At 35.8% G+C, this 17475-nt stretch overlaps 1 protein-coding gene across 13 annotated transcripts in view; it reads left to right on the forward strand.

The window, feature by feature from the left end:
* The window catches only part of Supt3h (SPT3 homolog, SAGA and STAGA complex component), a 369638-nt gene that overhangs the window by 257572 nt on the left and 94591 nt on the right, over nt 1-17475 (forward strand). For all 13 annotated transcript variants that reach the window (XM_074082019.1, XM_074082016.1, XM_074082017.1 and 10 more), the window contains one exon: nt 13710-13785. In XM_074082019.1, coding sequence (XP_073938120.1) covers nt 13710-13785 — 76 coding nt within the window. The remainder of the gene's footprint in view (nt 1-13709; nt 13786-17475) is intronic.

Below are 17475 nucleotides of genomic sequence, written 5' to 3' on the forward strand. Positions count from 1 at the left end.
AGCAAAAGTAAAGACCCTATCTGAAAAAGAAACTAAAGCCAACAGGGCTGGGGACATGGCTTAGGTGGTAGAGCCATGCCTGACCAGCTCAAGGCCCCAAATTCAGAACCCAAGAACCACACACACACACACACACACACACACACACACACACACACACACACACACAAATACTATGGTCACATGACTTACTTGTGGCCAGTGACATGTGATCATAGATATTCTGTTAGACTTCTAGTAGTTTTCTTCTTCTTTTCCTATGTTGGATGGATTTAGTTGGATGTGATAGCTCTAACCCATAGCAACCACATAGATGAGGCTACCATCGGAAATGTCAAACCAGGGCTAGAGAAAGCTCAGCCATTGATTGCTTTGGTGTGTGGTTATGGCAAGCCTGAATGATTATCTCTGAAATTCATTTATGTGGAGAAAGATAAACTTGTGTCTTGCCTAAGCAACTGTAATTTTGGGTTAGATTATATGTAATAAAAATATTCTTAACTAATAAAACCTATGTATGAAGAGCCTCCTAAGTTAAATTATGAATATACTTACCACTAGAAAGTAATTGGTGTTTTAAGGTAGAGTTTGTCCCATACAAAACTGTGCTAATTAACAGTCTGGTAAATGGAAAGAATTTGATTGTTCCAGTCTGCTTGGTGGTGACTGGGTACTGTCTTGTCTGGTGCTAGTAAAATTCCAGGTTCTAATTTTTGCCAGTGACATGAACTCACAATAAACTCATAAGATGCAAAATGACCTTTTCGTGCCATATCTTAAAAATAGGTAATTCGGGGCTGTCATGTAAATTCGTCATATTTTCATGTATTAAAGCTGTAGAAATGGCTTATCCCAGTCCTCCTGACACAGGTTTTATATGGATCCTCCCTGTCGTTGCCAAAGCTCCACTTGACCTTTTACCTAAGACATTGATTGTTTTCCTCTTCTTAATTCTTTCCAGATAATTGACAAATTATGTCTATTTTTTATATTGAACTAATACTCTGTCACGGGCTCTGATTTTCAAAGAACAATCATAACCACAGGACAAGTGTTAATGTCTTAATGTGTTTTAGCCTAAAAGACATACTAATTTGAAGAGTTTTGTTCATTAAGACAATTGACATCAAAAGGTTAAAGAAATCATTCAGTATTTATTAGTCTGTTTCCTGCCTCTTGAATTCCGGAAGAAAATAGGGGAAAGGATTTGATTTTACGTGTTTATTTTTATTTTTTGTTAATCAAAGTATCCATCCTGTTACTTGTGAAATTAAAATACTGTGCTATAGAAAATAAGTACCATCTGGGCTGTATTTTTTTCTGCCTCTTCTAAAGAACACTATGCAAAGGAGAGTATGCAAAATAATAGAGCATGCTCGTTCAATTGTACTTTAAGGGATACCTGATGTAGAGTAATAGATCATCTTCCTTTTAGAGTGGCTGGGACTGGAGACAGAGGGCAGCATATGTGATAACAAGTTAGTGGACTATCTAACGTTGACTGCCATCCCCCAGAAAGTGCAGTCTAGGTTTTCAGTAGCTACTCTATGGTAATTCCATAGCATTTGTTCACTAACTATTTATTAAATAACCTATTAATTACAGAATACGTTTCTACCTCTTACAAAACTGCACATTGCTCAAATAAGAGGGTTTTCAATTCTGTCAAAACAAAATCAGTTTTCTTATCAGTGCCACTAAAGAATGTTTCAGATAGAAATTTTTTAGACCATTACAAATCTTAGAAGTCTCTAGAATTACAACATGTAATATTAATGTCCAGTGAATTCTGGGTAATTCTAATTGATAAGATAGAAATTTTTTTCTGAGTAAAGGAGTATTATTGTAAGGGTGACCGAGCAGAAAGACCACAAATTTTGGAGTAGGGGGTCTTAACTCTTTCTGGCAATATGTCTTGAGGAAAACCACAGAAACTCTAATGCAAGTACTAAATACACTTTACCCTGCATAGCTCACAAGATCAGATAAGGCATGTTTCGGGGAGGGGCTGGGTGAGAAGTACATAGGAGCTTACCCCACTATGTTTGCAAATTTTCTGTAAATCTAAAATTACTTCAAAATAAGTTTTGAAAAAAAAATCCAGAGAGTCAATGTACTTCAGTTTCTTCATCTGTAGCATGGAAGTGATAATCACTGATCTTCTAGCTGACAGTGAGAGGATAAACACGTAAGGCAATAAAATTCAAAGATTCTGCTCTTCTATGATATGACTCTACTCTAATCTTACTCCCTTTCTCTTATTGCCAAAGTTGTCCTTTGCTTCTTTAAAGCTTTTGTGGTTGCTTTATTTAAGGTGAAATTCTGCCTCACATTGCCAAGTTACTAAAACAGTCCTGCTGTTTTCATCTGTCTTTGTAAGTCATTCCACACACTCTCGGCATGCCTTCAGTGAGCCTTCTTACCTAAGAACTGGATCTGGTGGTCACTGACATTTAACCAAGTAACAGTTATATTGTATTATACATTTACTCATAAGTAAAAGCCAAATAAAATTTGGACACTGACATTGAAGAGGATGGGAATTTCATCATCAAATACCTTAACAGAAACCATTTCACTAAATACCCATAATTATAGGTTTTACATTTATGATTCCAGGGGAATTTGCTGTTCGGCATTCTCTGAAGCCCAAGAGGCAGCCATTGTGCTCAGCCTACTTCAAATGCCTCTGCTGAATCTGAATATAGCAGGGGCTTTCTCAGACCATCGCTTCCTGTAGGACTTGTTCATTCAAAGGATGTACTAGTCATGGTTGTTTTAAAGATGAGTCTACTTTATCAAGAATGTTTTGGAATTAGCTAAATAGGCTTTAAAGATAAAAATCAAAAGTGGATATTGATTTTTGAACATGTAGTCATTTCTGCTTTTTCCTATTAAGAATTTGGGAATTTCTATTTATTTCTTTTGAAACAAAAGCAGTTTTTGACTATTGTATTTACTGTTATAGTCTCATGATACTAATGTCTGTTAAAAACTATCATTCTCTCTCTCTCTCTCTCTCTCTCTCTCTCTCTCTCTCTCTCTCTCTCTCTCTCTCTCTTTTCAGTGACTAAGTCTTGGCTTATCATACCCCTTTTGTTTTGTGTTAACTCATGTTTCCCAGCTTGATCAGCTTCTGTGGCAGATGTCTTTGGTGAACTTGCTAGCTCATCTCTGACTCATGGAAACAACTCAGCTAATTGTGAGAAAAGAAACTTTAGCGTTAACATGATTGAGAGCATTCTTTTTAGGGAAATAAACTATTTAATTTGGTTTGTTTCTAATCTTAAATGCTATCAAATTGTAAAAGCCTGTTTTTCCTCTATAATATATTCCCTTCAGAGTTTTTCTTAGACTGGTTGGTGATTTCATTTCTTTACTTGGAGCATAATGTAATAGATATCACTATTCATTGTTGTGTAGTTTCATCTTTATTCTTTTTGAGTTTTTGAAGCATGTATGTATGATTCAGATTTACTATTCAGCAAGTTTTTTGATATCCCATTTTTTCCCAAAGTTTATTTACTGTAGTATTTTCTTTCAGTTGAAAGTTCCTAACTTAACCATCTTATTAGGATACCGTCTAAGATGAAACAGTCATGGCTTACTATATAAAGAATCACTATATTTACTATATAAATATAGTGATTCTATATAAACTGGGAGAGTGCAACTATCAACAGAAATTGTAGACAATAAAGTCTGTAAGCTGGCCACCTTAATAATACATCATTGAGGCCTTTACATCTGCTACTCCTTAACATTTCTGGTGCCTTCTTGTAGCTTTCAAAAGGGTGGAGGATGGAGGATGGGAGATCGTATTGTATTGACTCAGGAGAGAGAAGTGGAGCAACCGGCATTGTGCTCTGTATAGTAGCTTTCTTCCTAAGTGCTCTGCAAGTAAGTCTGTTGTTTTTGAAACAGACCATGATGTCAGGACCAAGGTGAGGTTTCATAGAATGACATGGTGTGGTTCTTGTTTTTAGAAGATCGCTCTGCCTGATATGGGCCATTAGTTGTTCGTTCACTATCGTGACCATCCTGTGGGTCTCACACATGAGAGGGTCTGTTCTGAAACAGAGGCGTGGTGCTGGGCAGGCCATGTAGGTTACTACAGTGACTTCTGAATTCTGTCCTATAGTTGGTGGTGTTTCTTTCTTTGAGAAATGCTTGCATAAGAGAAAGGAAATCGGAGGGCTCTGAGTTCCCATCTTTTCCCTCAAGTCACCTCTGGTTTTAGCAGTTTCATTTATGAAGGTTCCATAAAATATATGTTTTTCCCTCTCATTGCCAGTGCTGGGGATTGAACTTATTTGAGCACATCCCCAGCCCTTTTGACTTTACTAATTCTTTTCAGATAGGGTCTTGCCAGAGGCTTGCCTTAGACCACCATCCTCTACCTACGTCTCCGACATAGCTGGGATCACAGGCATGCGTCACCATGCCTAGCTTATTTGTTGAGATGGGGGTCTCCCTAATATTTTGACTGTGCTGGCCTCGAACCGTTATCCTCCTGATCTCTGCTTCCCAGGTAGCTGGGATTATAGGAATGAGCCACTGTGACTGGCAATATATAAATATATATTTTCTTTTTTAATTCTCATATACACTTACCCCCAACATGCACACACATAGGAGAACCCACTGTGAAGTAAGAAAAACATAGACTTCATGGTAAGACAGACCTCCCTCCAGGTTGCAGCACACCTTACTTGCTTAGCAACCTTGAACAAGATCTGAGACCCAACACCTTCATTTTTAATACAGGAGTCATTTTCTGATTTGAGATTGCTGGAAGAATTAAACAGATAATACAGAGAGCAAGCATGGCACTTGATAGTAAGGCAACCAGTATCTGCTCCCTACCCTCAGACTAGCAGTTCTCAGCTGGGAATGGTCTTGGCCCCTGGTGACATTCGACTATGTTTGAAGACATTTTTGGTTTTCATACCCCAAGAGGTATTGGGCACATGCTACAGGCATCTAGTGGTACACAGGACAGCCTCCACAGCAAAGAATTCTATTGCCCAAAATGTCAGTAGTGCCAAGGTTGGAAAACCTTGCCTTAGATACATCTGGAACCCACATTTAGGTGCATCCCACTGGTATGTATGAAATAGATTTATCATTGGATAAAATAGACCTAGTCTCAGCCATCAGGGAGTTTACATTCTAGTTGAAGAGAAATAAGTGATAAACAAATAAGTATATATTGTCAGGCATGGTAAGAATTATAAAGAAAAATAAAATAGGTTAAGGCAAAGAGAAATATATAAGGGACAAGCTGCTATTTTACATTAAATTGGCTATAGAGCACTTTGAACAGACTTAAAGAAGTGAAGGAGCAAGCCTCAGGCACTAGTTCGGGTAAGATTTTTTAGACCAAAGTATACCAAATGCAAAGGTTTTTGGAGTGTGTCTGGCATGTTCAAGAAACAGCAGGGTAAGCCAGTGTTACTAGAGTAGAGTAAGTGAGGAGAAGTGGTAGGAGGTGAGAGGTAATAGGGAGCCAGACTACAGAGACATAGAGGCCAGTTTACAGACTTGGGCTTTTAGTCCACACATGATGAGAGACTTGACATTGAACATAAATTGCATGATCCTGTTTTCATTGTTTAAAAGGTCATTCTTGCTATTGTGTGGTAGATAGACTGGTGGGGAAAAGGAGGAGGAGTTTCACCATCAAGAAGGGCCATTAGGACACTATCACAGTGATTCAGGGAGAGATGCTGCTGATGCTTGTACCAGAGTATCACCAAGGGTGGAAGGTGGTGAAAGTGGTTTGAGATGTACTTTGAAAGTGCAGCTCATGAAACTTGCTTAGAAGGAACTAACTGGTGAATAAAATTTCATTTTCATGTGTTATAAAACACTCTTACTGAAAAAACTCAGCTGTATCACATGGTAGCAGCAAAGAGGGTTGCTAGCAGACTTCTGTTGTTCTTCACCGGGAGGGCGATGAGAGCTATGCTTTACTTATGTGCTTCCTTTCTCCTACGCAAGATTTTTAAATTCCATAGTCAAAGACTGCCTAAGTGAAGCCAAGCTGCATTGAATGTGCCTGTGAGCTGTTTGAGAATACAGTCTTGGCTAAGCTAAAATGGAAAGAGCTACAGCTCTACTTCATGAATAAAAAGATAATATGAACTACATTTTGTGCAGTAATACTTTATATACACCTTTTCCAGGAACTGTTCTAAAGCTTCACCTGAAATGATCAAAATATTTAAAGTATCCATTTATGTTTGCCTTGTGGTAAAGCCATGACAGCGCATCTATACTATGTAAAGCTCTTAAGAATCTCTTTCTATTCAGAATACCTTAAGGTCTTACACATACTAACCCAGTGTGCTTATTTTTTGTTTTTTTCATATATAACCAAAAAAAAGTCCACAAAAAAGGGCTATATATAGCATCCTTAATCAGGAAAACAAAAAGGAGGGTCAGCTATTACTCTAAAAAACTAGTTTGGGCAGACACTTGAGTTGGCTTTTTATGTTATTTGTCAACTAAGTTATTCCTGGGCATGTTTACAACTTCAGGAAAAGAGTCGTAAAAATTAATACTAACACTGAACATGTAGATTTACAATGAAACACGGTATTAGGTTATTTTAAAAAAATATTTTTCTTAGAGAGCACATATTTTTTCCCAGGGAAGGAAATATTTTATTACATAAATAATTTTTCTACTACTAGCTTAATAAGTTCAGATTAAAATTTAAATAGACATTAATCTAGTTTAAATGTATCCTTTTGATTTTAATATATAACCAATTTATACCCATTTTTTTAACTTTCTTTTGTTTGACTTTTTCTTTTGGTGGTGGGGTTTGAACTCATTTCCAAGCAGGCACTCTACCGCTTGAGCCACTCCTCCAGCCCTTTATGCCCATGCTTGTTAGCTTAAAATACAAAGGAAAGGTAAAGCTCCTGTGTTCTCATCAGTTAATGTTTAAGATCACACAAACCCAATATTTTGAAACTTCTCCATTATGACTAATATCACAAATATCCTTTCTTGTATTTCTCAATTGATGCTTTGTACTTGCTGAAAATTACTCAATTATTTGCAGCACAAAATTCCATTTAAATTCCTTGCATTTTTTAGTCTGCAACTATTTTAGGAAACTTCACATGATTGATACAATATATTCTTAATACCTTTGACACATAAAATTGGTATATTATGAAAGCCATTCTAAGGAACAAATTAATACCAGTGGAAATCATTTTTCAAGCTGTGAAATAGAAAATATACTATATTTTTATTCAGTTCTATAATTAAGTGAAAATTATGGGTCAAGCTGAAGTGAACTTTTGAGTTCAGTACTGTTTCAACCAAGATTCTGAGTTAGTTCCCAAAATACTGAAGTAACATTCTTTGTGTGTGTGTGTGTTTGTGTGTGTGTGGTTTCCCCCCCTTTGCTGAAAACGTATATTCAGATCTGTTGTTTTTGTGATTTTCTGCTTATTCTGTGATTTTTTTTTGCTTCTTGGATAACTTGATTTTGTATGTCTGTGTGCAGACATGTAATGACCTACTGTAAGTAAAGCAAATTTAGCTCAGAAGGAAAGATTGTGTTACTTTAAAAAAGAAAAAAAAGCCCTCTGTTGCTTTGTTTTACACTGGATACTGTGGCTCACTTCTGTAATACCAGCACTTCAGAGGCAGAGGCAGGAGTCCAGACCAGCCTGAATTATAGCCAGACCTTGTCTCAAAATAATTTTTTTCTTGATTGTAATTCACTGTAAAACAAATTTTTAAACATTGAAATGTGTAACTGAAAAAGTAAAAGTTTCTTATAATCTTCCCTCCAAATTAAATTCTATTAAAAATATAATGTATATTCTTCCAGTGTTTTGCTGTGTTTGCAGGCATTCTTATGTATGTGTGTAATTGTAAATGCAAGTGTGATTAAGGTCCATGCACATTCTAGTTTGCAGCCTGATCATTTCAGTTAATAATCCATTACTGCAGCTACGACTAGGTTTGGGGAGAGGATTTTTTTTTTGTCTGTTTTGTGGGGACTTTTGTTTTCTTTGTTTTGTTTTGGTTTGAGAAAGTGTCTTCCTGTGTTGTTCAGACCGCTCTCCAGCTGAGCTCAAGTGATCCTCATGCCTTAGCCTTCCAAGTAGCTGGGCTACAGAACATGCCTACTAATCTATGAAGAGAAACAGAAGTAGCTTACATCGGAAAGTGCAGGGAGGATACAATGCCATCCAGAAGAGCAAATGTTCTTCAGAAGGGAGAAATCAGTACAAACTGGGACTTCAGGAAAATCTTTAAGGAGGTGGAGCCTGTGCTGAACCTTGAAGAAAGGGAAGTATTTAAGTTACTGTGAGGATGAGGGTGGGGATGGCCAGCACAGTAATGGAGATGGGCAGAAGACAGGAGCAGAGGTCAGGAAAGCATGGCAGTGTGACATAAGAGTGACCCAGCCAAAAGAAGAAATAGCTTGAGGTTCAGTGAGAACCACATGTACCAAGATAGAATGACCCAGATCAGAGCTACATTTAGAAGCAGCCATTTGCACCTGAGCTTGTTGCAGTGGCAGCTGGGAGCCATCTGTTTAAGTGTTTGAGGCAGAGGTGTACAAGTGGTCTGGGTGGAGGTAGCCTGCTATGGGCAGATCTTGCTAAGTTCCAGGGCCTTTTCATGTTTTTATTTAATGTAGTTGTGTACAGGGTAGGTTGGGAAGAGAAGGATCTATGAAAGGAAACTTGCAGGAACCCATTGCACTACTCCATTCCTAAAACGGTGAGTTTTGCAGTAGAGTGAAAAAGAAGGGAAGCTCCACCATGTGTTTTGAGGGTCTTAGTTGATTCGGGTAGGGAAATCTACTAAATGACAAACTGACCCAACAAGCAAAACAAGCACATGTGGGGGTAACTGAGCTTCTGCAACTGTTCCAGTAAGCCCTTTCACCCTTCTGGAACTCACCTTACCAAAGTGGATTGGGGTGCATTTCTGATTTGGTTATATCTTTCTACAAATGTGCCACATCATCCATACATAATCATGCATAAATATTCCATAATTCATATGTTGTCTCACTGCTGTGTGCTGCCACCAGCCACTCCATTTGAAGTTTTCAAGTCCCTTAGCCAATCCTATTTAGCATGGTAGTCAGTAGATTACCATTGGCATTTTGCCATTCCCATGCAGAAGGGACTTTACATTTAAATTGAAAGACTTCCTAGGATAATCTATTTTGATAGATTTGAACTAAGGGGTAGGCAGGCACTCTACCACTTGAGCCATACCTTCAGCCCAAAATAAGATTTTTTGTGTGTGTATGTGTGTGGTACTGGGGTTTGAACTCAGGGCCTACACCTTGAGCCACTCCACCAGCCCTATTTTTGTGAAGGGTTTTTCGAGATAGGGTCTCATGAACCTGGGCTGGCTTCAAACCACAATCCTCCTGATCTCTACCTCCTGTATAAATAGGATTACAGGTGTGAGCCACTGGTGCCCAGCCCAAAATAAGACTTTTTAAAAAATAAAATTTTTTTCACCTTGTAGTCCCCTGTGGCCTGGAACCTGCTATGTAGCTCAGGCTGGCCTTGAATTTGCGATCCTCCTGCCTCAGCCTCCCAAGTTCTGAGATTGCAGCTGTGTTCCACCATGCCTGCCTCTAAAAAATATTTTTGAGGTAGCAATGAGAGCAGATAAACTTTCATTTTAGTTTGAAAGTTATGTACTGTGATTCTGAGTTACTCCAGAAAGATAAATGCCATGTATCTTGAGAAACTACCAAAAGATAGGCCAGGATATGGCTTCTGTAACCATTGAGTATGCTTCAGTGAGAGTATACAGAGAATTTGAATGGAGCTGCTTGCTGCCTACATAATCCAGCCTGACACATGGCTGGAGCAAAGGGTGATCCTCCCTGTTGAAAGTAGTTTTCAAGCATACAGACATTTTCAAGTTAGTTGAAGTCAAAACTTTTCAATGAAAGCTCAAATTAATATATGTGTACGGAGAGTCTCTTGTGGTCAAGATACTGAAAAAAACAAATTGTCCTGGATAGCACACATGTAAGGGTATTTGCTTTTCTGTTTTCATTTAGGTAGAATCCAGAAAATTAGTTCATCTAGCATGGAAGTCTGCTGCCTAAGTTGTTTTACAATAACCAGGAAAGACTTAACTTCTTGGTAGTGAGATGAGTGACTAGTAACATAGCCCTTCTCTTTTTACCTTTTTAAAAAACTATTCCAGTTAATTTTTAAATATTATTGGGTGTTTGGAAATTTTTAGAAATAATTCTTTCCTATATTATAATACTCTATTGTAATATAGGTAAGATTTAATTTCAGGAAAAAAATGTTTCTTATTTTTCTGAATGCTCAACAACATCTTTGTTGACACCTAAAGAAACCAAGGCATGGGTACAATTGACAGAAGCTGAACTGGACTTGCAGATGCAAGTGCATGATTCATCTGAAGATGACCTTGCATTCATGTGGGTCTGACATCAGGAGAGCATTGTGTTATTTGAAAATGTTCCTATGAATGAAAGCTATGATAAACCAGCTATGATTAATCAGTGACCTGATTTCAGAAATCTATGCATTCAATTTTCTAATAATATATTTTTTATTTCAGTTTTTGTGACCTTATTGAATGGTCAGATGAACTTTATAACTCCCTTTTAAAGTGACCTTTAAGAATTGTTTGCAGTCTAATACTTGGTTTAGAAGAAGCTAGAATCTAAAGGAAATACAACTTCAATGACAGTCACTATGACGGATATGGATAACTCTTTCTGAAGAAACACATATGGACCTTAGAGCAGGTAGTTAGGACTCAGGTTTGCTTCTAGCTTTGCTTCTTATTAACTGTATGATTTTAAAGTTTTTACCTTCTGTAAATCTTAGTGCCCCAATTGTAGAGCCATTAAATCTGTTTATCTTAGCAATTGTGCTGCTATGTATAAAAAGTAGGCAATATTATTTTAATCATGTTATTATACTAGGCTGATACCTTTTTCCTTTTGCATTTTTTCCAGAGATTTCTTACAGTACTAGGATTAGACAAGGGCTTCCAGTATACACTTAAGACTGTATTGGAGAATGAATGCAGGATCTGAATAGAGATCAAAGTGGTATTAGGGCCACACAGTAAACAAGAGCCAAATTTACTTAATATTTGACCACTGTCTTGATATTTTTAATGGGTCTTTGACTTACAATTTGCTTACCCTCTTTGGAATTCGTATAATTTGCTCACAGTTCAACTTGTTGTTAGATCATCCAACAGGACATTGGAGTAAAAAGAAATACTACAGGTTGGAGACAGCTTTTTGTAATGCCAGTAGGCATGGTCTGGAACTCTGGGAGTCTAGGCTTTAGTGCTAGTGTAGTCACTTTTGGCAAATCATTTCTCTCTGAACCTCCATTTCTTTATCTTTAAAGTGAAAAGTCTTAAACAAAATAAACAATAAGCTGCCTACTCACCCTAATGTACCATGTCTATAAATCTTTTCTGTAGAGATCTCCTTGCACTGAGTGTTTCCTGTATGACTAGGTACTGGATGCGTGGCTCCCGATGGGTGCCATGAGGCCACAGCATCCTGATGCCCCTGAGATCAAAGGTTGCTGCTTGCGTGCTGAAAAAATTGAGAAGAACTAAGATGCTTCATGAACAAAAGAGAATTAAGCGCTGCAGAGGGTGCCTAAAAGTAATGACGCTAGCTATAATTATTACAGTCCTTTAAATAGTTACACTTATCTATGAAATGTCCTGACATGATAGGTTTTGCAAGTCAAAATCTTCCAACTAGCCAGACATTTCACTTAATTAAATCTGTCCACTCTGGCAACCCTAATCTCTTTAGGTAAGTTTTCTTAACCTAAATGTCTAAAATCACTTATTGCAGATATATTAGCTATCTAACAATACATACAGAAGTTAAATCTTGATTGTTCAACTTGGTCAAAGAAAAAGTATTAAGAATTCGTGTAAGAACAGTCTGTCTGTTTCTGTAGTTAATCTAAGTCCTTTCTGCTTAGACATGTGTTGGAAGGAGGAAGCTGCTTAGTTATACAGCAGATGTGTCACACGTTTTTGTAGGCGCTAGAAATTCCAACCTGAGAGGTTCCTGCCATCGTCAGACACATATGTTTTACATATGTAAAAGCAAATAGACATACATAGTTACACATTGTTATCAGTTTTAGAGAAATATGTTAAATGGACACATTAGTAACTTACTATGTTCAAGACACATAAATATTCCCTTCCTTGCTTTTTATTTTCCATCAGCAAGCATTTGTTCAGTCATGTGTCTGATATATTAAAACAAGGACCAATACTAAATCATGTATTTATATATCAAAAAATATTTCCAAGTACATAAAAATCCACTCAATATTTTACCCTTAAGGATACATAGTATTTCTGAAACACACACAAGATAACACATATATACATACACATATATGTGTATATATATACACATATGTGTACTTTATATGTACAGTATTTGCTCATATATGCTCAAAAAGAATAGTTCAACCTAGAGGGCAAATTCTCAGGAGAAGACTGGGTTTATGTCTACATGTGTGTATGTTTGGGGATGAAGTAAGGAAAGAAAGAAGGGAGAGAGGGAAGGCAAAAGTCAAAGAGAGAGAAGGATGAGGAATGGGGGTGGAGAGTCAGTGGTCCTAGAAGGAACCCCAGTAAGTTAATAATTTTCCCTTACCTTCTACAACCCCAATTATCTTTTTTGTACTGACGTACAGCTTATACACCATTATGCATTCAATTAACTGACAATTCTGTGAATTAACCACTCAAATCACACAAAAAGAAAAAAGTAATTTCAATTTTTAAAACTACAAAAACATCTACATACATTAAAAGAAGTGGTACTTATATGCTCCAGCAACTGTAATAAAGAGAAGTTGCAGAAAGTCCTTCCAAAGCAGAAAAAAAAAAAATTAAGTCTCAGGGAATTTTTTTTTTACTGGCCAGAAATTCATTCCAAGAGCTACCAGCCTGTCTCATGTCAAAATGCTTCCCTTACCAAGGAAGCGGAAGTGGTCGTACTCTTTCCACCAAACCATGGGTGAATTATAATTATCCTACCTCTGTGGGACAATGAAGTAGCAAACATCTGCTGTACTGAATCAAAAAGCCACGAATGAAACTACAAAACTGTGAATCATACCTGGACTCAGATTAAAGGGTCTGTGTTGTGTTTACCTTTTTCTTTATTTTCTTTGCAATTTAAAATACGGATTTGTTAACTCTGGCACAGTATTCTGAGGGCAAAATATATGTATTTCATTCTCTGACTCCTGTTTTAACATTGAAAAATCACAGCTTTAAAGCACATGAACAGTAATAATTACTAATAGTTTTCCTGTTTGACTTATTAAGTTTTCTTTTGCTTTAAAAGGACAGGATAAACAAGAAACTCTAGAGTTGCACAGTCTAAGAAATTAGGTCCTTTAGTTTTAGTTTCAGAAACAAAGGAGCTGAAAATAATACTTTAACTTTATTTACAAAAGAAATGTTTCACAATTACTGTTACTATATCATAATTTTTATGTGTCATAGTATACAGGGTCTTACTTAACTGTTTACCTTGAGTAAAGAAAGGCAAATGGTACTTCAGCCTAAGTTTTAGCTATGAACATGTATATAATAGTCTACTTCTTTTTTTTTTTTCTAAATTGTATGTTATTATTTTTACCTGTTAGAGAGCAGAAAGACAGACTCGAATTATGGATTCAGCCCAATATGCAGAATTCTGTGAAAGTCGACAATTAAGTTTCTGTAAGTAAGCATTTAACGTTTCTTAATTATATGTATGAGACTGTGTGTTACAGATGTACTAAACTATAACATATTCTAAGTTCCTTAGAAATTGATATATTTACTTTATACATACTTAAAATGTTACAGAAGCACATCTACATTGTGGGAGAGTCTATAAAAGACTACCACATGCATTTAATAGTATTTAAAAGGTTTAAAGGGGAACTTACAATGAATAAAGAGCCATGTTAATTGTTCATATTACCTTTAGTCAGAAAATTTCCCTTTTTCTTAATATTTCTATTTAGTTTCTTTTCCAGTTTGTTAGTCAGATTTACACTAGTATTGCTGACTACACTTGACACACAATGGACTCTCATAGTACAACTATGACATTTAAAAGACCCCAATATTAATAAGAAATATGAAACTTTCTCTTTATTCATACCCATATTACTACAAAAACATATCAGTGGTCTCTTCTATTTTTGTTTTTAACCTCCTGCTGTGGCATGCATTCAGTGTTAGCTAAATTTATTAGTTTAAGCTACCATAACACTAATAACTTGGTGATAAAATTAGTACTTTCCTATCACTAAGCACCAGAGTATTAAAAGTACATAAAGGCCCATGGCAGTTCATTGATGACCAGGGCTATTAGGGTAAAGGTCAAAGAGAAAGTGTGATAAAAAGTCCAGTTAAAAGTATGACAAAGTAGCATATGACCCTGGTCTGAGAGATGACGGAAACAATAGTGTCTTTAAACACAAAGCTATTATGTGGCCATAATAACAATGTATTTGATTTGGAAAAAGAAAATGAGAGCTTCATTTAGATCATACAGTTCAAATAAATGAAGCATTTCAAATAGTGCCCCATGTAAATGTCAGTAAAATATAAGAAAATGTATTTTGGAAGATTTTTTCCCTAACTAAATATACTTTCCAATCTGACTAACCATTTGGCATCATACATCTGTGAAGCATTAAGTAAATGACACTTCAGATCATGGCAATTTCAGCAAATGAGAGGTTTTGTATTATAATTTTTAGGTTTAAAAATGGCATTCGTGTATTTTATAAGTATAAATGTGAAGTTTATAAAGTAACATTTAGTGCGATGGAACTATTTTTTTAATTATATTTTGAATTTAATTCACTTGAAGGAACAGTTTTATGTGCTATTACACACTACAACTAATAGTCTTAAAGTCTCATAATATACCTTTCATATGAAAATTACATTTTGTTTTGCTCATTTTTTGTTTTTAACACAATAAAATACAGTATATTAAAAATATGTTCTCCCTCTACTAAAATAATTGCACTATAAGGAGTATATTATGCTTAATTTTCTTTTCTGTAGGGAGAAAGTGTTAAATATTTTAAAATACTGTTTATATACTATCCATAGGGACTGCATTATGGAACCTTACTGGGGGACTCTGTTTTACATAAGGTTGAGAAGACTTAGTCCAGTAGGTCAGCCAGTTCAGAAGCCATTCCTACACCACTGATGTTTTGGGTTCTTTTCATTCTTCTGAGAAACTACGAGGATATCAGGATTGTGATGCTGCCATATTTATATTCTTAAGAATCTGATCATAGCAGGATTGCTGATGCATTTTAAAATAATGAATCTATTACCTTATAGGCTACGGGGAACAGTAACATCAGGACACTGATCAAATCAATAGTCTTTTGTTTTTATATTTATGTAAATCGGTCATTTTTCTTAATGTTTTTCTAAACCTGATATTAGTAACAATTCACAAAACTTACTTTCACTGGTTTAAAAATTATTTGCTAAGTCTTTCAACTTCTTATATTTAGCTTTTATAAAAAACTAATATCCACATTATCTTTTTAGTTAAGTACATATGTAAATATCATGATGTACAACTATTATTTACCTATAAAAATCTTAAGTTTTTCTAATTCTTTCAACTTTTTATATTTAGTTTTTATAAACAAATAATATCTAAATTATCCTTTTTGTCAATCAGTCTCTGTAGTTTAATTGATGAGTTCAATTTATATCTGTTTAATTTGGTTTTATATAGTACTCTTATTTTGTGTTTTAAATCTGTGCCTTTTTATTTGCTTTTTACCCTCCATTTCTATGTTCTAGATTGATTGAGGGTTTTTATTCCATTTTTTTTCTCTACTAGGTTATATATCCTGTATTCTGTTTGTGCTGTTTCCATTGTTATCTTTAATTTTCTAATATACATCCCTGACTTAATATTTTTAAAGTTGATATGTACTTAAACTTTCTCTATGGATGGTCAAAGCACTTGTTTTTGTCTTAAGATGGCTTTATTTTGTCCCCATAACTAAATGTTGTTCACCTGGGTAGAAAACTGTAGGGTGATAGTTACTTATTAAAATACGATTCCATTGTTCTTTAGCAGCTATTGTTGGTAGAACTTACTGTTCTGTATTTTTCCTGTGGAAGAAACTTCAGAGAATAAAGACATTGCATCCAGGCCTGTGGTATTGGAATATGAGCATTCTTGCAAACTATAGATGTCCAACAAATACAAACAGAAGGAAGGGACTAAGAAACCTCTATATGGAGGTTCTAAGGAAGACCAGGCCCTCTGAGGAAGGCTGTTTCCAATTAATACAAAGAATAGTGATTTTGAAGAGGTTGACATTGCAAAAAAGATTTCCTCAGAGTATAAACAGCATTATAGAGGAAATCTGAAAGAAGGATCTGGGGTGGAAAGACTGATGAATAGAAATCATGAAATAATAGATGGAATGAGAGACTATCGCCAAAAATTTTAACTTTATTAGTGATCATTGATAAGAAAGATAAAAAGTGTATGAGATTAATGAATCTTAACAACCTGTATGAAATTATTATGAAAACTCAGGTAGTATCAGAAAGCTGATAATCCTAGGAATTTTTGGCCATTGTTCAGGATTCTATTTAAATTATTAGTCAAATTCCTGATGACCCATTCTCCTCATACAATGAGAAGAGAAACAAAGGAGAAGGAATTCATTTCTTCAGAGGTCCCCTCACCTCCTAACTAAGGGTGTCTGTGCCTCTTTTCTGGATTGGACAGTATCCTGGAGGGTCAGTCTCCCAAGCAGTCCTTTTCCAGATGACAGGGAATTAGGTCAGAGAGTCTTCATCTGTTGGAGCAGCAAAATCCCAAGTAGTTTATGGGACCTCAGTGCATCTTTTTTGATACATAGAACTCTATGGACTCTACCCTTTTATTAAATAACTTTTTTCACTCATTTCTTCTAGAAATACTTCCTGTGTATATACTCCTACTGGTCATTGTTTTATTTTGGGGACACAGTGGTAGATACATAGTCCTTGTCCCTATGTTCTCAGTGCTTACAGTTTGGCAAGGAAGCTACTAATTCTGTTGCTTATGTGGATAGGGCTGACTAAATACTAATAATGATTCTTTCCTCACTTTTAAAATAAATAGTTTAGGACATAGTCACCAAAGATCTGTTTTTGTGTCTCTAATGATTTGTCAAAGGGAAAAATGAATAAGGTACATTTTATTGATCTTGTCAAATTTGCAGCCTGTTAACTGTAACTTCAGAAGTATTCCACAGATGTTAAACAAGTGTTTGTGAGCCATTCCAGCATACTAGGCAGATGGAATGTTGCATGTCAGAGTATTTGGAAGATTGGTTACTTTAGGGAGATAGCTTTAAGGGGGATTATCATAATTCT

This window comes from Castor canadensis, chromosome 8, assembly GCF_047511655.1.
Source record: "Castor canadensis chromosome 8, mCasCan1.hap1v2, whole genome shotgun sequence".
In the NCBI taxonomy this organism is placed as follows: Eukaryota; Metazoa; Chordata; class Mammalia; order Rodentia; family Castoridae; genus Castor; species Castor canadensis.